This window comes from Hylaeus volcanicus, chromosome 8 (genome assembly GCF_026283585.1).
Source record: "Hylaeus volcanicus isolate JK05 chromosome 8, UHH_iyHylVolc1.0_haploid, whole genome shotgun sequence".
Taxonomy (NCBI): Eukaryota; Metazoa; Arthropoda; class Insecta; order Hymenoptera; family Colletidae; genus Hylaeus; species Hylaeus volcanicus.
This window is the reverse complement of record NC_071983.1, coordinates 2,451,143-2,474,679: the sequence shown is the minus strand read 5'-3', so window position 1 is coordinate 2,474,679 and position 23,537 is coordinate 2,451,143. Positions and strand designations below refer to the sequence as shown.

The 23,537-nt window shown below is 43.6% G+C and overlaps 2 protein-coding genes across 4 annotated transcripts in view; one reads left to right on the top strand and one right to left on the bottom strand.

The window, feature by feature from the left end:
• LOC128880808 (failed axon connections) overlaps nt 1–16,906 on the top strand; it is a 27,365-nt gene extending 10,459 nt beyond the window's left edge. The window contains exons 2-4 of one of the 2 annotated variants that reach the window (XM_054131271.1): nt 13,947–14,285; nt 14,460–14,597; nt 14,852–16,906. In XM_054131271.1, the coding sequence (XP_053987246.1) occupies nt 13,947–14,285; nt 14,460–14,597; nt 14,852–15,211 (837 nt within the window). In that variant the 3' untranslated portion in view covers nt 15,212–16,906. Of the gene's footprint in view, nt 1–13,946; nt 14,286–14,444; nt 14,598–14,851 lie in introns of both variants that reach the window. The other variant, XM_054131270.1, reaches the window with a different exon arrangement.
• A 942-nt stretch (nt 16,907–17,848) lies between these two features.
• On the bottom strand, nt 17,849–23,469 carry LOC128880809 (uncharacterized). 2 transcript variants are annotated; one of them, XM_054131273.1, is made up of 6 exons: nt 23,273–23,469; nt 21,744–21,975; nt 21,204–21,365; nt 20,758–20,965; nt 20,473–20,668; nt 17,849–20,377 (listed from the first exon to the last, which is right to left on the bottom strand). In XM_054131273.1, exons 2-6 carry the CDS (start codon nt 21,924–21,926, stop codon nt 20,185–20,187), a joined length of 942 nt encoding a protein of 313 aa, XP_053987248.1. In that variant the 5' UTR covers nt 21,927–21,975; nt 23,273–23,469; the 3' UTR covers nt 17,849–20,184. The 2 variants fall into 2 exon arrangements, with proteins under 2 accessions (XP_053987248.1, XP_053987247.1); XM_054131272.1 differs by lacking the exon at nt 23,273–23,469 and adding an exon at nt 22,545–23,177.
• Nucleotides 23,470–23,537: the final 68 nt, after the last annotated feature.

The window sequence follows — 23,537 nt, the reverse complement described above, 5'->3', positions numbered from 1 at the left end:
GGTTTGGTTTGGTTTGGTTTGGTTTGGTTTGGTTTGGTTTGGTTTGGGTTTGTTTGGGTTTGTTTGGGTTTGTTTGATACTCCTGAAAGAGGTCGGTCATGGGTGAAAACGAAAGAATTACGAATAGACAAGTTATAGGACTTTGCAGCCTTGTAAATAAATGTCGCTCGCTCGCTTTATTACTTCTGGTCGTAGTCCAGAGGGTAGACTTCGATGACTCATTCCGCGTAAACTAGATTTCCAAGAATCGTGTGATGTAGTATTTACAGCGTTCGCCGTTATTTAGTATCGAAGCGACAGAAACTAGGGCGCGCGAGTCGGTTTCGCTGGAACGTTGTAAAAAGTACGGCGTTGAGTCAGGTGTTTGAGTACCTTTGCACCTTGTCCCCGATGCTAGATTTCTTTTTCGTATCGATAGGAAAACTGTTAACGTCAGTTCTATTTAACCAAATTTTTCCTCGCGACTAATGTAACAAATTTTCCGCTTAATCGGCCGAGCCAGTTTTCTTCGGCGAAACGAACAGACGGCGCCATTCATGCTAGGAAATCTCGCGAAAGCTAGCCCCGGCTTTACGATAATCAACCATGAATGGATTCATCTATGGATGATAAACGTTGTATCCTAACGTGTCGGTTACAAATTACCGGATTGTAACGTAATGCGATTAAGGTTGGTACGCGCGTTTCTTATCGGCTCGAGCGATCAGAAAACACGACGGTAATTATTCATGCCGAGTGATTCACTGGAATGGTATATCCTAGAATTGAAATCAGCAGTCTCTATTGTCGTTGCGTCAGATAATAGCTTTTCCGCTTAGAAAATGCGATTTAGAGTTCGGCATTTAGAACGCTCGGCGAAACTTGGTCGAGTTGAACATTCCAACTAATCGAAATTTGATGTTTTTAACGGTGTTTATCTCGTGTCACATTTTTATCAATTTTTCCAGATTTCTTAGACCGCTGTTATTCGTTCGTAGCCATCGTAAATTTCGCAAAGACGTAGCTACCGTTAAAAAAAAATTGCGAATTTATAATCTCGAACGGTCTCGTTGGTTCGCGCTCGCTTTCCTACTCGATCGGCGAGGCGCATAAGCAAGAAGTGCCAACGATAGGATAAACATACGTGTGTAATACACCTTGCTGGTAATCTGTAACTCGATACTGCTGGTATTACTGATCCCGTTACATGGTATTGCTGCCGTCGAAGCTAACCCGTGCTAGTCACTCAGCATTTAAACGCGTAGATGTTGCGTGTGCCGCCTGGTGCACCGATGCCGACGAGGCTATAAATTACTAACAGCCAAGCTGCTCGAAAAACCTGTTCGGGTCAAGTACGCGAGCATGGAATCGATAGTGTCTACTTTGTTTTTTTACGAATTTCTTTTTCGTTCGATATACCGGGTCTTCTAAACGTTATCGAGTCGTAGAACGAGGCGCAAAGTTACATTAAAAAATAAAACGAATCGTTAACGTGAGAATGCCGTTAGCGTTGCTGGCTAAAATGCCACAATCGTCACACCTGAGGAACCAGCTGACTCACTCGGCATTTAAATCCATAAAAAAACAAAAAAAAAGGACACGCCAGGTGCACCGCGCCGTCATCGCGACACCATTGGTCACCGCCTCTCTCTCTTTACATGCATATAATATATTTACATATTTTCGAACATTCTCGTGCGTGCTAAAACGTCGAGTAAATGGAACGCAGTACGAGAAACAGCGTCGCACGAGTAACCGGTCGATTGTTTCAAGTATACAACTCATTTTTATTTTCGAACGATCGATAGTATCGATCCACCTTTTTTTCCTCGTTTTTAAGCTTCGCTTGTCCTCGTTGTCAAACGTATACAATCGCGTGAAAATTTCAAGGATAAATCGTGTGCACGCAGTAATTAGATTTTGTCACTGGTAGCGTTTGCTTTTCACCCTTCTTTTCCGTCGTTATTTTCGTTTTCACTCTCTTCTTCTATCATCTCTGATCAATGATTGTTTTCGTAGAACTAGTTTTCTTTTTCTTCATTTCGAACGCGTTCATGTAAACCAGGTCTTCAGAGTACATGAACGAGTTACGGTTGTGCATTATTTAGCCGGGTGCCGTAGAATTGGAAAAACCCCGTATTTAATTTCAGATGACGCAACAACCGAGCCTAGCTCGAATAATATGTTTGCGCATATTTGCCTCCTTATCGCCGAGTTGCTTGCCGCGCATACAAGGGGTGCGCCGCGTGTATTCTGCGCTCGCATCAACGTACACGGTCCTGGAACTTTGACGAATTTAGCATATTTGTCGCGTACCTAGACGTTCGCGCGTGTACATCGACCGCGAGTCGAGAAAAATCGTAGTTCCCGCGACTGTTCGAGGTATCGAGTAGCCAACTGTACATAAGCCTTAAATCATGCGCGACACATGACGCAGATTCGAGTCTCGCGACCCGACACGTCCGGGCGTATCTTCGCAGTTTATATCGCAGTAGAAATAAAGTCGACGAACGAATGCGGGGGCAGCGCGTTCTTAAAATAGCATCGAGACTTCTGGAGTCGCGATTGTACGTGTATCTCGCGAGCTCGACAACAAAGACGACCTATCGCGAAGAAAGCCGACGAGGAAGACGAAGGAAGACAGCGAGAGTTTAGTTGAGTGTTATGGGCCCATATCGGATGGGACTGACTCTGCCGAGACTAAGTCAGGAGACTTTCCTCGGTCGATGTTTAGGCGTTAAACCACTGCCAGGGGTCACGCATGTAGATGTTGTTATGCGGCGGAGCTTGGAAAAACCCCCTCGTCACCTTTGCAGGATCATTTGAGAGGAAGCGAAGGAAGACGGAACGAAATAAAAAGGAAGAAAGAACGAAATAAAAAGGAGAAACCGCGGTCACTGTGTGGAGGTTCGAGGAGGTCGATTAGGGACCGCCTAATCGACGATCCTCTACTACGTACGTATGCGATCCATATTCGTCATTCCCCTTTTCTCCGGCGAGATGCTCCCGCAATGTGGGCTAATTCGAGTCGGTTTCCTTCACGGATGACGCTCGTTTCGGGAATGTCGGGGTCGTTTAACCTTTGACTCGCTGGGTACACCCGGAATCTCGTGGAAAGCATTCGAAGGATTTTGAGCATCGCGGGGACCTCCGGAGCTCGGTTAATTCGTCGATCTCATCCGACCGTTTACTCGTGGCCGCAACCTCTGCTCGAGGATATTTTCTTCTGATATTTATATCGGAGCGATATTTAATTCCAAAAATGGAACGTAATCGGTATAACGATAATTAGAAAAGAAACGAAAAAGAAGCTGTGTTTGAACGCAGTCGAACGCGGCGAGAATAGTTTAGCGTCCGAGGGAAGCATGACAAAGTGCATTCAACTGCGCGCAGAAATTCCACAGTGGCCAGATCACGCCACGGATCTCTCAGGGCAATCTATTTCTATGTATGTATCGCGGAGCAAACCGCGCATAAGTTACTCTAATGGAATTACATAACTCGAGACTGCTAGGGAAATTGATCGGTACCGCTAGCGCAGCCGCTATAATCGGACCCCGCCCATAATTAAATTACCCTTTAATTGGATTACAATGCCAGCCATACACGGGCCCCGTTTTACGCGCGTACTACCGTCGACAGGGGCTCCCCGATATTTCTCGAATCAGCCCTGTTCGTTAATGCAACCTTCGCATCTGTTCGCTCCTCCTCCACTGTCGACATAAATCCTCCTTCTGTTTCTCCAAACCTTCTTTCCCCGTGATTTACGCGTTCCTCGTTATCTCGTACTTTCGTTACTCTTACAAGGAAAGTCAAACCATCGATCTACTGTAATTGAACAATTCTAACGTTATTAATAACGCGTGTTATTTCTTTAACGTTCCGTCTACATGGCAAGTTTCACAAAACTTGAAGATACTCGAGCGAGCGACATTCGTTGTTAGCGAGGAGTTTTCTATTTGCGCTCGTCGATTCTTATCGTTGACATGTCCTCGTTGAACACTTTTGCGCGTCGTTTTTTTCTTCCGATAACCGACGATACTTCTGTGTCGAGTAATGTTTCATCTCTTCTCGAAGAAGTTTCGTTCGTTTCGTTGAAAATGTCATTTAAACTCTCTCCCGTTCCATAAATTCAGCTTTCTCGTTCTTTCCGAGTTAGAGAGAAGGCCTACTCGTCAGTTTGCCGACACGTATACGCATCGCGCCGGCATACCACCGCAATGTACCCAATTTATCCCCTTTGCCGCGGGCCTTAATTAATTAATCTTCCAATTGAACCTCATTACTGCTTATCTTATCGCGGTGGAACGCTTGAAAGACGCCACGGACAACGCTGACATTCCTCGACCGCGAGAAATTCGTTTTGTCGCGGGGGTTCATTGCACTGTTTCAAGAATGAACGTTGCAACGTTCGCGTGCGTAGAAAACACGCTTATCGCGACGCTCGAGGCTTGTCCTCGAAAACAAAATCCTCGATTCACTTTTCGTTATCGACGTTTCCCAGTTATTGACGCGTATATGCGATCTTATTTTAAGGCAATTAGATCACGTACGCCAGATCATCCTCGCGTCGCAGCGGAATTCGTTCGATATACTTCTTCCTTTGAGATCCTAATCCTTTTGTATCGTTTCAATCTATAAATAGAGAAGAGATCGGTGCGGCGCATCCTCTCTCGCGAGTACCACGGTGGTCCCTTATCGACGACACTCGATGCCGTAATCGCATCCAGTTGTGGCCCGTCAGCTATGAACGAGTCGCTTCCTTTGGATACCCTATTACGCGGATATCAGCAGAATTATCTTCGCGTTTCGTAAGATGCTTCGCGCGGCAATGAAGAAAGTTCATTGTTCGACGGGTAGACGATCTATCAGGACGCGACCAGAAAAGCAGCAATTTTCAGATAACTGCGAGCGACGGGAAACAAGGATCTTATCTGTTCGATTGGTCGGATGTTGTTTCGTTTTCTCTCGATGGAACTCGTTACCGCCTCTCGATGGCGCGCAATCGTTCGTTACACAAAGGTGCACGATAAATACAGATTAATTTATAAAACGACGAAATTTATAGAAATCCGAGGTGACGCTTTGTTCCTCGAAAGGAACGACACGTTAGGCTCGTTTAGTTTAGCTTATTCTATTCAGAGATGTGCAACAAAACCCTAGGCTTCGTATAAATCTGAAGTTTGCCGATATGTTTGTCTCGTTTCCTCTTTTCAACATTTTACAAGGGAAAAAAACGAGACAAACGCATCGGCAAACTTCAAATTTATTCGAAGCCTACGGCTTTACCCATCTCTGATTCTATTCTAGTCCACCTTACGTTTATCCTTTGGAACAGTATCCCGAGTGACTTAATTTTTTCACTCGACTAATTTGCGTCTTGTTGCGCGCTCTCTCTTTTTCCTCTCTGTGGGTCGTTCCGTGCAAAGAGAGGCTCACGAGAGGAGGCCACTAGCCTGGAACGTTTACACTGTTGCACGTTGACGCGGAAACGCGGAGAAGAAGGTGAACTATATGGACGCAACACACGTGTTAAACTGCTGGCCGACATGTGCCGCGGCATCGAGTATCGATACGTTGAGGTAGGCCGGCCACCGACCTCTACGTCGACTTCTCGACACGTTCGAGGTAACTCGTTCCTCTCTCTGTTCGTCGAGTGTCTCGGGGAGCCGTGGAACTGGATTTTTATCGCGCTCACTTGCTCTGCTCGTCAAGGCTGCAATCAGGACGGAATTCACCTACAAAAACGACGAGACCCCCGGGGGTTGCGCCACTTTCTCACGCTAGAAAATTCGGTGATCGTACGCCGCTGTTGGGATCCAGGTGAGGAACGTGGAGACCGATTTGTACACTTGCAAATATATTTCGGACTCTGGATGCGGAAACAAGATATCGGACTGACGCGCAGAAGGATCGAAAACAATAACGCTCCCGTCCGAAGATTTCTAAATCTTACAACCTAGACCTCTTGGATCGAGAGGAAGTAACTACGACTCTTGGTACCGGATGACCGACTCGTCTAGGATGAGTCGTTCATGTCCAGGAAACCATCCTGTAGGGTCTTTGATAACAGATTCGGAAAACAAGTCTGACTAGTTTGTGTTGGCACTTTGATTCCGATATCTTTATCTGTAGTTTAATTAATAGATTGGTCATCCAACACCATATCTCTCCGTCGCTACATAATAATAGATATCCACGATTAACGCGGACGTAACTGCATAGCAGGTACTAATTGATATTCGAGATTGGAAAAACAGCGTTGGCGAACGGGACTGGCTTCGAATAGTCTTCTCGGACGAGACTCGGGTTCGCATAATTTCTGCTTCTACCTAAACACGGTGGGTTCTACCGACATCAGAAGCATCGATCGTTGGTTGAGTAGGCGTTTAGGAATGAACGTAATCGGGATCTTCGTTCCGTATACGTGTCGTTCTCCGTAATTAATGCGACAGTCGTGTAATAACTAGAGGCTGTTGCAAAGGAATTGTTTCCATGAATAGGATTCTTGCGTAGCTCGAAAATCCGCAGGTGTCCGCTGTAGCTTCTACCTTGACCACCCTAAAATTTACAATCGCTTCTTTCCGAGAGCGAAAGACCGACAAGAACGAAAAACAGGTCGCGAGAGTAGCCCCTCCGATTCGTTTCTACTTTCAGCGTCGTCGCCTACTTTCCGTTCGCGGTATCCCAGCGAACACCAACGAGCTTTACGATCTCTTGAAATTAATCAAGAGAACCAACAGAAGAGAGGGAGCGAAGAAGGGCCACTCATTTTACAGCTTCTGAACATCACGACGGGGCGCCTATTACGAATATTTATGGGGTACACGATTCTGTCACGTCCAGTTGAAGGTCTGTCCCTCTCATTTTCTCTTTCGTGGACGTAATCGAGCGATGGGGTCATTTGTTAACGGTTAGATAGGCCGGGCGACGCGCGGCACAAGTTGGATGAGAATGGGGACCACTTTCAGTTCTCTCTATTACAAGGTGCATAGGCGACGAGTCGCGCGATCGTAGGCGCTCGAAAGGTCGATAGTTCAGTCACTTTATGGTTGATTATCAAAATGTTTCTATCAAGCTAATTTTTTCCAGTTACTCTCGTTCGGTCGTTACGAACGATCCGCCGAATGTCCCACAGCTATTGCGGTGCGAAAATTTAGTTGGTAGTTAAAAAATGTAGCTCGGTAAGAATAACACGACGGTGTTCTTCTTTTATTCCAATCTGTATTACGAGGTACGTTCAAGAAAACGACGGGAGTCACGAGGTTGCTTTACGCGTCGAGACTACTCATTGTTCGCGAAATACGCAAAAAACCTCGACGATTTTTTCTGCCTCGTATCATCGTCCATTCTTTCCTCGAAAGCATCGTAGCAGTCGCTATTGTCGGCTAAAGCTAGCAATTTTGCGTTTCCGTCGCTTTTTGCGCTCTTTCTTGCGCGGTACAGGTGGTTAACAACGGGAACGGGACCCTTTCACGTTAACCAGCCAGATCTTAAAAACCTCTACCTCCGTTTCTTTGGCCCTTGCCGATTTCCCGACCTCGACTTCCCTTTTACCGCTCCACTAGGTACCCTTGTAAATCTTTGGCTGAGACGAATCGCAAAGATTCGATCCAAAAGCAATGTTAATTGCTTTTAAAATGTTAATTTAAAACGGTTTGCAACTTAGCGACGATACGGTTGATCTATGTTTTCTTTGCGAGTATACTTGTTGCCTGGCACGGTGAATCCGCTTTCGTACGTGTGGTGCTCGCCGCCAGGTGTACGTGCAAAGAGTGCCTCTGCCAAGTCGTAAGTTCGTTGGACTTGGCAGTCGGCGCGCGTTTGCTTTCGTTTTCGGCCGATTGGCTCTCGTCGGTCATTTACGACTGCGGTGTAGCCTTGTAGTGAAACTATTTTCACGTGCAACCATTCACCTCCGCGGTATTTCCATCGTGGAACGTTTCCCCACCATTGATGCCGATCGTAAGACAGCGGAAAACGATCTTTTGTGGGCACGTCAGGCGACATACTTCTCGAGCGCGATAGCGTAGGTGTTAAAACGCGCGCTTTCCTCGATTTGCGAACAATGGAAACATTGTTCCGCGACGTATTTATGCCTCCTGTCTTTATTCCTCGTGTTTTCTAATTCACGCCTGGAAAGCCACGCGAAATTGCTCGCGCGTACTTCGCCACGTGACATTTTTCACGTAACACGTTACAATGTTTAACGAAGTAGAGCGCGAACGAAATCGTTTTATGGAAATCGCGACGAATTGTAAATTCACGCGGTGCGCGAGAAATGCTTGAAAATATTCGCAACGAGAGTACTCGTACAAGAATCGTTTGTGCCGTTTCTGGTAGACAGCAGCTGTATTATTCCGACGTCGTGCTATAAAATCTGAATGTATTCGGGTCAATCGCGCGCACGCAATTGCCAACTCATTTAACGTCCAGGAAAGCAATTAATACGGAGAGGATATGACAAATCTCTGAGACTGTCCCGCGTAGTCCCGGCAATGTGGTCACGTTGCATCAGTCTAATAATTCCTAATAAGGCTCGCAGACGTAATAATTTCTCTTACGATTATCGTTGTCCCAGAGTTTCTTAAACTACAGCCACCCTCCTAAGGGGATCGCGTTGGAATTAATTAGGATCCGTGCAACGAGCATTGTAATATCTATAGGTTCTACCAAACTGAGAATTGTTAATGAAAAGTTATAGTACCGTGTTTGTAGCGTTTAGTTGTACCTGTCGTACAACGGCGTTGAATTACAGCACAAGCTGCCAATACATATCGATTAACATATATTCGAGACCGATGACTCAACCAATGAGTCACGCAACGTGGTCACTCGTCTAGTCCATGGCGCAGCGTGTGGGTCAGAACAGAATCGCAGACAAAGTTTGCGGCTATCGGCGATGGACTTGTGGATACGTCGTCGGTCTCGAATACGTCAAGCCGGCGACTGACTTGCAACAGAACGCTGTAATGTAACTGCTCCGGCACGAATTTTACGGTTCGGCACCAGCGTTACATTACAAGGTCCTTTTTGGAATCACGAATGTTCGCTTCGAACTCTCGGCTGAATTCTTTCTCAATGCTTCCTAAAGAGTAGACTGCTTCAGTGAAAAGTAGACGATCAAAGAGGTTCGTCAAAAAACCGAAAGACCAGTAGAGCACGGTCGAGCACGAACCGAGGCGCAAGAACGGCTCAGTTCGTCGCTCGCTAGTCCGCCAAACTAAGCGAATGCTCGCGTTACATTACAATGTTCTGTCGCAAGTCAGTCGCCGGCTTTAAACGCAACAAACAACGCGTCAGGTCTGTCGATCTTCGGATAGTTGAAGCGTAACGTTTTTCCAATATCGCGGATCAATGTTTACTGTCGAGTCAATGGTAAAAAGTTGGTTGCGCCAACAGAGCGAGGGAGAAAGACAGTAGTAGCGGTAGTCATCCGCGTTTGCTTTCGTTTTCGGGCGTCGCGTCGAACGGAGCGAGCAAGCCGAGTAGAAAGCCAAGGGAGTCCTATTGGCCCTTTGTAGGGCTGTGGCTAAAACTCGCAGTTGGCCGATGCTGGAGCAGCCAACAGCCAGCAACCAGCAGCAGCAGCAGCAGCAGCAGCAGCCCGTACGATCAATACGCAGCGCAAGCTGCGTACCACGGCTACGTGGAAATACGGCAACGACTACCATGATCGTCGTCGACGAAGACGATGACACGACTACTACGTCCATGACGAGGACTGCCTACGTACGATACCACGACATAACGGCCTGTGAGCCTCAGGGTGAGGAGGAGGAAAAGGGAGGAGGTGGTGGAGGAGGAGGACGTTGCCAAGCGACGGAAGCTGCCTACCCGCCAGAGTTCATCGTCCTCCGGCTTGTTTCTTCTCCCTTCCACCCACTCAATTCACCCTCAGTTTATCCTTCTCCGTCTCCTCTCCCCACTCGACCGTTGTCTTGTTCTCGTTCTTTCTCGTTTTTCACGCTCTCCCTCGAACCCCACGCGTTCCCCCCACCCTTTGCGCCGTTATACCACTCCCTGATTCCCTCTCTGGCTTCTCTTCTCCGTTCTCCTTCCCCCTTTCAATCTGTTCCCTCATTCCCCCCCCCCCCCTCTCTCTCTCTCTATTCGAGCTTCGCGCTTTCCTCGGCTGATGCTCTCCCCGTGCTTTGCTCGTGTCAGTGTTCCCCGTTTTTTTCCCCTAGCTTCTCTCCTTCGCTCTCTTTTTCTCTCTCCCGGTCTTCTCTCGATACCTTCGTTTCGTCTCATCTTTTTTCAAACTTTCCTCGCCGCTGCGTGCGGTTTTCGTCTCCCCCGTGGCATCTTGGAGCTCCTAGAACTGCTTTTTCTCCATAGAATCTCTCTTCTCGATTCGCTTAACCCCGCCCATCTCGTTACTCGGGTTATACGAGACGGCCAATAATTCGCGATGACGGGAGATCATTTCTTAGTCGAAGATCGGAAACTCGGAAACGCGCAAGATTGAATTCTATGTCTTCCATTTATTTTTTTAACGAGAAATCGTCCATTTACAGATACGACGGGACGCTCGCATTTATCGGATGTATTCTTCCAACCCCCGTCGATGTTTACCGAACGTACGCGAACGCAGGCGCAGAGAATTGGCGTGTGTGTATTTTACTCGACCGGAATGACGAGCGGAGGGCAACTGCCCCGCGGTAATTTTTCCTCCGCCTACAGCGTCTGCCTCTGCTCAACTTTTCATCTCTTCGAATTGATACACGCGTCTGCGTGAGATTCCTGCGCGATTCGACGATTATATTATGCGCTTTTGACCGGTTGGAAGTTTTAACGATCGTCGGCGCAGTGGTACCGACGACAACACCATCTGCCAACGCGTGGCCAGTCGCGAATTAATCAGTACCGACCGCTTCATCGATTTTACGTCGGTGGATATTTAATTCCCGGTCGTATCGGATTTTCGCGCTCTGGTCAAGCCATTGCCCCGTTCGAGTACGGCTTCGCGTAGCTACTACGCCTTTGCGTCCCCTCGTTCCTTTTTTTTTTTTACCTTCTGTTTGTTTTTCCACTGTCGTCGGACGGGCACCGATATTGTTTCCAACGTAACGAGTTCAACGATCAGATCAACGTTTCCCTACGTTTCAGCGAAACGTATACGGCCGTTGTAACAGCTAAAACACGAGTCTTGTTTTGAAATCCAGGAAATTTCTAATATCTAGAGATAGAATGCGGCGATATATCATCATCTTGCTCTTCCAAATACCGTTGCGTGTGTCGCTTTTTTTCTTTTCGATCCTCCGTTTAAGCTCTTCCTTTTCCGTTTGCTCTATCCCCTCGACTGTTTGTCCGTTTTTTTTCTCTTTTCATCCCTGTTTCTCGTTCCGGTGTTTCTCTCCCTAGACTCTTTCTTGTCCCTGGAATTCACGTTGGCATACATCCTCTGCCGCTCTTCGTTTCCCCTCATTCTCTTACCCACCCACCTCCGGATCCCCTTGTACGTACCACCCGTTACTCACCATTATCACGACGTTCTCGCATTGCAAAACAGACGTTGCACCTCCGACGACGACGTCGCTTCCATCATCGCCATTATCACTCATACGAAGGCACGCCGAGGCTGCGAACCGCTGTGATCTTCCTATTCCTCTTTCGTTTATTACACACTTTTCTTTAAGTTACCCCGTTCTTCGGTCGCGTTTGAAATCTTTAAGCGTTGCATTTTAAAAATGAAAGGCTGAAGTTTTCCGTGATCTTATCACGGATGACAATTTCGGACGGTGGTGATAGCGATAAATATTTCGTTGGAATTATAAATACAGGGTGTCCCAAAAATGTTGTAACACCTTGAAAGAGGTGGTTCGGGAGGTGATTTGAAACAACTTTTTCCTTAGCGAAATTGTTGTCCGAGGCTTCGTTGAGGAGATATTAACGGAAAACACTGACCAATCAGAGCGCGAGTATGCCGATGGAGCGCTCGCGGTAGCGAAGGCTACGAGCTAAGCGGCCGCGTCCAATGTCCTTCGATGCACGTCGAGTCGCTTGTTCGCGTACAAGCGCGGCCGCGTAGCACATAGCCTTCGCTACCGCGGCCGCTCCAACGGTATACGCGCGCTCTGATTGGTCAACGTTTTCCGTTAATATCTCCTCAACGAAGCCTCGGACAACATTTTCGCTAAGGAAAAAGTTGTTTCAAATCACCCCCCCGAACCACCTCTTTCAAGATGTTACAACATTTTTGGGACACCCTGTATTTTGTTGGAAATTTGATATTTATTATTGTACCCCGAGATACTTTATAGAAGAATTTCTTTTCCTTATTTTCTTTATAGAAGAATTTCTTTTTCTTATTTTTCGCGCCTGCGTTCATCACTTATTAATTACAGACGACGACGAATTCCTTCCAAAGAGGTGTTCCCACGTATATCGTGACATTGTTCCCATTTTCGTGGGACCAGGCTCGACGTTCCGGTCTCTCCGACGTCTGCATTGTATGGTTAATTCGGGTGATTTGCACAGCCGACGCCGATGGTACAGCGTTCTTCCACTTGTCGATTGTGGTTGACACAAGAAATGCTCCCCGGTGTTGCTTTCTTAGCGTATTCCGCACAGTTGTAGGTCGATATCGTTAAGGATAGTAGTTCTAGGATACATTCGTACAGCGGAGGCAGAACATGGCGTTAGCGTGAAAGCTTTTGTCCAGATTGCACGATACTCGAATGTTTATCTAGGTAACGAATAACGCTTTATTTTGGCTTTGGAGCGATGTTAGTTATCTTGAAAGCCGGCAGGGTTTGCGTACGATACAAACCGAGGCAAAAAAGTAAGTCGTGCATCGCGACCGATCTGTATACGTTCTATACTCATTGTCTGCTAAGCTCGCCCCAGAGATCCATACGCATATTTGGAGGCAATGGTGCTAGTCAACTGCACAAATATTTTCTGACATGATGTATGAGTATTGAAATTTCATTTTGTACCTCCGAGATTGCAAATCGGTACCTACTCGAGGAGATCGTGAAACGAGAGAAAATCGCCGCGATTCCAGAACCCCGTAGACTCGTAACGTAGTGCGTTAACAGATGGCCACCGAGCGCCTAGAAAGTTTCTTATTATGTGCTTTGGTGAAATCTAGGCAACGGAGTTACTCTCATTGACACTGTTTTAAATCTCTATTGTAAACTATATAGCTCCAAGAAAGTGGACTACATACATATCCGTATTGACTTTGGCGCCTGTTAAACTTCGCTGGTGCGATATTTAACGCGGACTTTCGGCGACTGGAATGCGTATATCTTATTGTCTTCTTTTCTTACGGGTATTATTATTTTCGTGGTACGCATGCACGACGTGTTTATCGCGCTTCGACGAATCGCGACACGGGAACCATGCGCGTGAATTCTTCTCGCGAGATGTATATAATCGTTATCGATGTATCGACGCAACTCGATCCATCTGTAAAGGTCACCAGATATCTTATTGACGAAAAATGATGCGCGCACGGTGCACCACCGATACGTATCGATAGGTACAAATCCTTTTACAGGTACAAATCTTACGCTTCCTGCAGGGCTGTCTATAGAAAATACCGATTTATTTATTTCTCCCATTTCGTTTTCTGTCTCGTTAACCGAGAAAATTGCTTGCTCTGTTCTGGAAGAATTACGGAATCCGGCTTCGGGAATTCCGAACGTTGACGCTGCACGATGCGGCAGAATCCATTTAATGTTGCATTTTTTGCAATTTTTATTGGCGAATCGTGCTCTACACGGAAAACTAACCGAGAAACGCGCAACAACATATCGAAAGTTGATTACAGAAAAGACAGATTATTAATAATTACTCATGTCGGCGATCGGCCAGAATTCACAATCTTCTTTACAGGACTTTTTAATAAAAAATTTATTTAAACAAATCGAAGGAATGGTTATGGTTCAAAGATCAAGATAATTTATTGTACTTGTTTCGTTCGTATGGATTTACATTGTCGTGTTTTGTTTCAGAATGTGGATCACAAGATGAAATTCCGTTCTAAGAAGGGCGTGCTGCCGTTCATCGAGCTGAACGGCGAGGAGTATGCCGACAGCATGATAATCCTCCGCGAGCTAAGCCAGAAATTCGGCAAAGACCTGGACGCTGCTCTGACGTCCGAGCAACGAAGCGTCTCGCACGCGATGATATCGATGATCGAGAACCACCTGGCCTGGGTGGTCATGTGCTGGCGCACCAAAAATCTCGATCAGGTTCTGAAGGGGTACAAGGTGAACCTTCAGCACGTCCTTGGCACCCGCATCCCCAACAGCATTCTAAACTTCTTCTTCAAGCTCACGTTCGTGCGCAAGGTAAATTTCGAAACGATATTTTACTATCGTCGAAACGTCATTACTTATAAAATCCGATCTAGAGTCGAGAAAGGTTGCCAATCGTCGGCCTAACGGCTGTCGAAATAAGAAATCGAATGTGTAGAACAGAAAGGTGCGACCATCCGTAGTGAAATATAGTGGGATTTGTTACAGAGCGCGAAAAAGGTGAAGGCGCAGGGTATGGGAATGCATACCCCCGAAGAAGTGTCCCAGTTGGGTTGCGCCGATCTCAAGGTTCTCTCCGATATGCTTGCCGATAAACCCTTCTTCTTTGGAGACGAGCCAACCACGGTAGGTTTCAATTTTACATTCCCATACGAGTGAATTCTATCTTTTATTTCGTCAATTATTGTAACGGATCAACGTTGACCCTTCCAATTAGAGTTAATTAATCAAACTTGTTGAAGTAAAGAGACACAGAGAAGAGAGAAGGAGAGAAGGTATCTTCTCTGTTCACCATCGCCGTTTAACGATCTACGTGTAAACGTGCAGTCGTAAACTATATTATTTACGGAATTGTAAATTATTTTTGTTTGTTTCGACAGTTGGACGTCGTAGCGTTCGCTCACCTGGGTCAGATTCTGTATATCGACAAAGACACGTCGTACAGTCTGCGAGACTACATGCAGGAGAACTGTCCGAATTTGGTTGGACATTGCTCGCGTATGAAGGAGCGGTGCTTCCCGGATTGGGACGAGATCTGCTCCACCCTTGACATGAACACGCATCTACCAAAACCGGAAAAGCAAGAGGAAAAGGAGGGTACTAAAGAAGAGGGTAACAAGGAATCTAAAGAGGAGAAGGAGGGCGACAAGGAGAAAGCGGACAAGGAGGAAAAGGAAGTAGAAAAAGACGAAAAGAAGGAAGTTGACGAGAACAAAGAAAAGGAGAAAGAGGGAAAATAAGGTGTCGCGCGGCGGCAGAAAGCAAATAAGTTGTTCAAAGGGTAAAAGGCGATTTAACTGTGGAAAATTTAGGGTGTGATCTGGATATGGGCGGGGAAAAAGGGAGAGACGCGGAAAGGGGTGGGTAAGGATGCATGCGTGTTCGAGAGTGTGTTTATGTATGTATGGATCTGCGAGTGCATGCATCGCGCGAATGTCTGACGAAAAGCGAGAGAACGGGAGGGTGGTGTAGAGAGCATAAGAAAGTGATTGACGGAGAGGAAAGGGGAGAATGCACGAGAGACATCCGATGAGAGCAAAAGATGGGAGGGGGATTCAAGTCTAGAGCTCTCTACTTATACGTATAGATATTAATAGACTCATAATGTTAAATACTTCGTTTATATACGTTTGACACGTTACGCCATTTCTCATCGACACCCCAGCACACCCGAATCGAACAACTGTTTCCGACCCAGGGCCCTTTTTCCTCCTTCCCCCCCCCCCCCCCTCCCCCCGGAGAAAATAGCAAGAAAAGATAAAAAAAAAGAACAACAGAACGGGGCTATCTCATAAGTCATTAGAATTGTAGGTTTGCAATATATCAAATGCAATAGCCTGACGCAGGTGTGAGATCTTTATGAACAGTGGCCAAATGCGGAATCGTACGCTGCAATGATGCGTACGGTGTGGTAGTAGTTTACGAAGAAGAGCGAGATCGTTTATGATTGCGATATACATGAAATAGCCGCCCCCCCCCCTACCCCCCGGCGCCAAACCCTGATTCTTGATTCAGGGAGAAAAGCGCGTCTTGCGGTCGCTTCTACCATTGGTTCTTACTGTGCAAAATGAGTTATGTACCTAGCGTTCCAAGCAACGTATACCGTATATCACATTATGATGATCTTCGTTTAGTCGTGCTTATTTTTTTTTTTTTTGTATTTGTACTCGCGCTTCGAATCGCCGTTCGATAGAGGAGACCCTTATGATATCGTATCCCTTTCAACGCGTCGATTCGAGTCCACCACTCATGCGCGATCGTACACGCAAGACACATTCCTTTCTGATTCATTGGTGCTCGAATAACTTCTAGTGAATCGCTTTCTCGCGGCGATGATCAGAGGTTGTAAGTCTTCGTATCGATGCATCAGATTGGCGAAGAAATATGTAGAGCAAAGAGAGAGGGAGGGTTGTCGCTTCTTCAAATTGATCTATTTTCTCTTTTTTTATATATGGCACTGGCTTCAACCGGAGATAGGCAACGGATCTAATTTTTTTATTTCGTATTTTCTATCAAATTTAAACTTGTAGTTTTTATTCGACGAATAACGAATGAAGAGATGATCTTCGATTCGATATAAAAAATTATTTTATCCAGATAAGAAGTTTGCCCGTCTCTGGAGTTCGATCGTTGTTAACTTCGAAGCGAATCGTATATTTTAACTTCACTTATTCATCGGCTACTCGTTCCCACGCGTACACCCAAACACACACACACACACACAACATTTGCGCATACACACGCATGCACGCGTGCGCGCGGGTCGACTGCCTTTTTTTTTTTTATTGACAACGTCCCAACGAGCGAAGACTCATTTGCGATTACGGATCGACGGCAAATATTATATTTACGATTACTTTGTATATTATTATATAGATATTTTGTATTATGTATACGCGGATGCAATCCGAGTAATAATAGCGGATTCGACTGTCTTTATTTTTTACATTTTCTTACCTCTCAAAACTATAAGAAAGAAACGAGAAAAGAGGCACAAGCAAACATCGATCTCCTCTACCTGAGTTTCCTTTCGGTATATTTGAAGTAAACAAAAATTAAAAAATAAAAAAAAAAATAAAGACGAACGTTATGCTGCCCCGTGGTTAGTTCACTATTATTAGACGACTTTTTCCTCGGACGTGTGAGAAATTTTACATTACGTAATTATACAAAGTGTCTTTCACGCATCGAAAAGTAAAGAAAAAAAAAACAAAAAAAAAACAAAATGAAACAGACATTTTGATGTATAATGTTATCGAACGGGAATTGAAGTTTTTTGTACGAGGCCGCCCACCGAAAGCGGCCGCAAAATATTCCACGAAGACACGAGGATATATATTAATATTTAAGTAGCTTACTATTATTAACTGATATTACGATTACATACAGAACAAACAAGATGGAAAAAGTAACAATTAGCGTGTGGAAGCTGTTTATACTTAGGACAATGCGTACGTTTACACCCGTGGTTACACTATTATTGCGGATTATTACGAAGTACGAGTAAATAATAATAAATTAGTGACGAGAAACCAAGACCATAAACGCAAACACAGTAGGTAGGCACATCCAGTACAGTAAGATTATTGTAAGAGGAATACTAATAATAATTATAATATGACTGCTCGTTTTATGCTCGGCGCTATACATTTCATTGTCATTATTATATCACCATTTATTAACGATATACATACAAACAAATAAAATGTGTTTATAAATATAATGTGATCTTTACGAAATTTATCGATCTTTATTGATTGAACCCTATACGATGAGTACGTTTATTGTTCTTCGAGTTAATAATTCTCGTAATTTCAATTTGTTTAATTTTATTTTACCGTGGAAATCAGGTATGTATACGTGATATAAATCATCAATTGATTCCTAAGCCGTTTAATTTCAAAGACGAGATAAATATACAACACGTACGAGTTCGACCTGGTAAGTATATATTTTGTAATATTACTTGATTATTTAAATTAATTGATTGCTATTCTATTCGTAAACAACATTACATATACGTTTTCATGGGGCAACAAACGATATTGCTGCGATACCAGTCTGTCAAATTATTTCAACCCCTATCCCTATGTTATAATTTATCCACATAATTAATATTATTGCATGCCCAGAAGTATTTCCAATTTTTATTTACCATTTTTATGGTCATCTTAGGGGGCAAAATCTGGCAAACAGAGGTATCGCCATCTCGCGGTCAACACCTCGAAGCTTAATCGCGTGAGTGCGAGAGAGAACGCAACAGCGTGCGACAAGGATAGGTCTCTGCGCCTACGAGGTGGCAACCGAACCAACAAACCGGCTAGCATAGGTTGCCGCATACCAGGGGCAAATCAGCGCCAACGATGTAGCAACCGGATCTATACCTAATTTCGGTTGATATCTAACAGTAATGATAAAACAAAATTGAACCAACATGTTTATTATCTAAAATCTGAAGGTTTACATAACAACAAACGGGTTGAAACGATTTCTGAGGATCACTCGCAACGTAACATTTTACTTCTAATTTGGCGCAATCTTCAGCTGTAGCTGTATTCTTTCTTGAAACATTAAAATTAGTAACAGGTAACCGATTTGATCATTTTTTTTGCGATAGAAAGTAACTCTCGCAGTGGATTGTTTTTAAAAGAATACAGCTAATAATATTCTTTGTTTATTAATTATCGCTGAATTCTCTTCAACAATGTTCTACTCGATACTGGGATATGTTTTATATTGCTATAATTTAATTTTTAAGTATCTCATATACAACAGCGAATATGGTAACAAATGATGCAGTGTGCAAATCAGTAGACTGAAACGTATATCAAAATTAGGTTAAGATGTATGTTATAATAATAGAGATGTTCGTATGTAGAAAACCATTATATAGACAGCGCTCCACTTTTTTAAAATATTGGATTTGGTTCTGGTTACACATAGATATACTACTAAAATGCAGACAGATTACTTCAGTGAAACCAGCTTTCTAGATATGTAAAAGTAGACATAAGCATTGTATATGGTCCCTATTGGTCCAAAAATATTTTAAAATATAATAAACAATGTCTTACAAAAAAAATGTACAATTGATATCAATTAAAAAAAACAAAAAAAAAACAGAGGTGAAACTTATAACGATTAGTGCGTATTATATACTATCTACTTCCTTAACCTCTATATTGGAAACTTTCCTGTGATATATAAAGCTGTTTTAGTTTCTAGATGTATCGCACATTTACTTCGGCAATTTTTATTAACCCTTTATTTACTGGCGGGACTTATAAGTCCCGTGTAACTATGTGTAACCAAAAACTCTTGACAAGTTCAGTAAATAAAGGGTTAATATAAACTAATAATCTAAATATTACGACAAACTCGCTTCTAGATCGAAAGCATCATATCCGAGGTAGTGTAATTACGAACCTAATTCCTTAGGTAATTCAAACATTTTGTATACTTCCTAGTGTCCTTTACAATTCGTTTTCGAGATATTATAAATTTTAGACTTTTATTAACATTGTCTTTAATTCAGCAAAAAGCGCCAAATAAGTTTTGTTCACCATTAAATTTAATACTTGCAATGTAAAAATCTAAAATTTTCTCACGTTGTTCTTCTCGACTTTTTCTGTGTACCTTCAAAATATCGTAATACACACAGCAGTTGTAATTATTATTTCACTTCTACTTCTCTATTTGACAACATGTTCTGCATTTTTTGCATCGCTTCAAGTGACTATTTATAAGTAATTCCATCTTGAATCGTAACAAGTTCTATTGCGCTTTGTACAATTAATGAACTAACGGTAAATATGACCGACGTCAAAAATCAATGATCCCTTACATTAAATATGTAAGTCACTTTGTGCCGCCGAAATTGGCGATCTAACGAATGCAATAGTACATAGTAGAAATAACAACAATCAAAAGACTGTAAAAATAAGACATAAATAAATATATTTTAATTCTCAAAGGTAATATTTCAATGAAAGACATTTTAAATCAACTGTTTTTCGATACGTGAACTTTTGACTAGAATTCCACAGCTATCGTTCGAAAAAATCTCACTTTCAAGCGAGCAGGATAATTTTTAAAAAATCGCTCAAATGGTGAGACGCGAGTAGTCGAATCAACCTGTTCAAAAGGCTGTGCTGGCCGTGGTGTTCGACTGCACGCCGGATTCCGAATTTGGACGTCCGGCGTGTGGCTATAGCTACGTGGACGCGGCGAGGCTTATCGACGTTGATTCGGTAACGGCAGCTCGAGGTTTAACGTCCAACGAATCGTAGAGCGGAAACTCGCAGCAAAAAAAGCATTTCAAGAAGTGTGGCACCTCGACGTAAATGGACGGCGGTATGGGTATCAGCGGCGATGTTGATTGTTTGTAATAACGGTATTCCGCATTGCTAGAACGAAAATAACAACAAGGAATTATTTTAACGGTTCTAGCATTCGGAAATGTTAGTAGGATATCTGTACATATTGCAAACTCGGCACTTACTCGCGATATCTTTCGTCGGAAGCTCTTTCCAACAGAGGCATTCCAGACAAGAATAGAATGATGAAGGTTGTAAAAATTGGGGAAGCTATAGCGATCCATTCGGCGCCTTCGATTACGTTTAACGATATTACGAAAATGCCCCACCATACCACTATCTCCCCAAAATAATTCGGATGCCTGGATAATCGCCATAGACCTGCAATCGAACTCGATTATTGGCATATCATTGGGAATATATAAGTTATCGAAAATAGAAATAGATATTTAATTCTATGAAAATCGTACCGTCGTTGCACCATTTGCCATTATTTATTGGATCTTGTTTAAAGGAAAACTTTTGAAGGTCGGCGTACGTCTCGGCCAATAGTCCTGTTACGAAGAGGCCAGTACCAGCGCTGTCCAAGGTTGTCATAGTTTTGGGAGCCGGAGGAATTTTGTGTCGTGGTGAATTTATGATAATTACCGGTAGACTCACGACGTACACCCATACAGCCTGCAAGCAACTTCAAATTAGTTGGAAATAATACAATACAGCGTCGCTTATGCATGGTTCCATTATGGAAAGTGGTGCTTCATCGAACTGTGACATATTATATATTCATATCTGGCAAGCTCAATTTCAATCAATAAAATAGCGGCATATTTGGCAATGGAGGCTGCATCGCAACTACCATTATTTTTGATACATATGTTTGGGTTACATTAGAAAATACTCGATTCATTGGAATTACCTGGAATGTCCAAAATACAGCGAAACGAATTACGTTGCTGCGGCGATCTTCGAATCTCTTATCGCGGCCGATCTTGATAATCCGATATAAAAGATAACCGGACAGACGCACACCCCATAAACAGACGAATATAGTAACCATGAGCTGCCGACTGTCGTAAGGCTAAATAAAAGAAGAAAAACACAATAGAATTGTATAAAAAGTACTACAGAAAATATAAGGGAAAGCATTGGGTTGTCCAGAAAGTTCGTGCCAATTTTTAAGAAACATTCAAGGACACGTTTGAATTTTTATATATAAAAATATAATTTTTTCACCTTTTAAGGGGATATCCACATATTATTTGTTTTTAACCATTCCGATATATTCAGACCTGTACCGCCTACTAAAAATCGGCATGTACTTTCCAGACAACCCAACGTTCGTAATGTCGAATCCAAGGGTTCTATTTGTAACGGACTCCGTCGTAGATTCGTGATTTATGCAATTCGCGCGTCCAATAATGCGCGCGCGTGCAGAACTAGTTTATAATTAGAGTACCTTGCCCACTTGGCCGAGAAAGAATGTGAGAAGGGCGAGGATGATGAAGTTCATGCCGCCGGCGAAGTCCGTCAATTTGTCCAGCTGGAAGGTCGCAGCGATCGTGAAAAATATAATCTGCATACCGATGGTGACGATCGCACTCACAGCGAAGTGGTCCTCGTCCAAGATATCGACCGCCATTGATCCTCTTTGATTACCCTCTCCTCCGCCGGATGAACTATTTTCGAATCTGGAATCGTTAATTAACCCGTTACAGTACAAGACAAGTTAGCAATTTATAATACTCTTTCGAAGAATATTTGCAACGACAGCAACGCGTTATCCTTGGCAGTTGTGGGACGCCAAGTAAAAAAAAACTATAGAACGTGTTGCTAGTAGTATACGCCAAATCACGGTCAGGCACGAGTAGATCGTATATTGATCAAAAAACTCGATATTATTTCTACTCCGTTTTGTTTCATTCAAGTTTCGATACATCGGAAATGGATCGTGATGAACAAAAGAATGTTTTAAATAACAGCGATTTTCTATACAAAATTGTTTAGACTTCCATTTAATCCTTTAATCTTTAAAAATAGATTGCAATCCGTCTTATTTGAGTAATTGCTGCGGCGCTAACCGTCGCAATGCAGTTCATTTCGTTCGCTATTTCCACAAAAAACTAACTCTTCGAAAATGTCATTTCATCGTCGCTGATGTCGTACGTGGCTCCCATATTTCGCTCTTTAATAGATTATCGAATACTTCCACCGACAAAAATAAATATAATGTCAGAAAAAATCGTTATCATTAACTCACCGTTCTTTGAAATTCGTGATTCGAAATTTTTGCATCGTTGCAATCATCGGTTGGTCGTGCCTAAAACTATTACACGATAGACAGACGCGTCTTGTCGAAAATTGTTGCCAAAATTAAAAACAAATTTAACCAATATGTATCATAATATCCAGACGCCAAATTCTTTTTTTTTTTTTACACGGTTTCATTAATCACTGCTCAGAGAAAGAGAATTAATTCTATCTTTTTGAAAAAATCGTCGCTTCGTCGAGGTTTCAAGGACTGATTCGAAGATATTTGTTATACATAAATCCATATTCGATGTTGGCGCCGACCAATGAAATCTAAATTGTTGTAAGCCAACGTTGATCTTAACGAAAACGCGGGCATCCGTTCAGAACTACTTTATTATTTAATGTAATTAAATCGCGAAAGAACAAGCTCTTCGGTGTTTCCGGTGACAAGACAATGTCAGCACTGTTCGCAAAGCTAAACTGTTGCAGCTTCGTTACGATATGAAAGCCGCCAAAACGTTCGTCGTTGAACTGACAATCATCACTGACAACTTATACATTAAAATGAAACATGTACAGCACGCATCTAGGTTAAATCACTGTCAACTGTGGTAACGCCAAGTAACACAGAGATTTTGGTGCGTTTACGAGAGAGTTGATGCCTCGAATCATCGAGTTTCGTGCCAACACTGTGCGAGGGGCGCGAGATGCATTCGGTGAGGAAACAACGATTACCTCGAGAAAGTGGAGCCTCATGATAGCAGCTATCGGAACGAGTGGATCTAGCCGACGTTTCCAACCTGACGCGGCGAAAGGCAGCGACAGAACTACGGGAGAACATTAAATGCCGAGTTCTAAAACGAGAAAGCCATGATCACGTGTCTACAAACCACAACGGTCGAACCGGTCGAACTGCGAGCACATCGTCGCCGTCGTTCGGACGCTCTTCTAGCTCGATCCTTTTCTCGTTCGACAGCCATCTCTCTCTGGTCGGTAGTTT

Bases quoted from the DNA above. Each gene is read 5' to 3' on its own strand.
- LOC128880809 (XM_054131272.1), bottom strand. From the start codon at position 22,591: ATGATTGCAACGATGCAAAAATTTCGAATCACGAATTTCAAAGAACG. The intron at 21,976-22,544 runs GTGAGTTAATGA...TAACGATTCCAG, and splicing joins ATCACGAATTTCAAAGAACG to ATTCGAAAATAGTTCATCCG. The intron at 21,366-21,743 runs GTACTCTAATTA...TCTTTTATTTAG, and splicing joins TTCTCGGCCAAGTGGGCAAG to CCTTACGACAGTCGGCAGCT.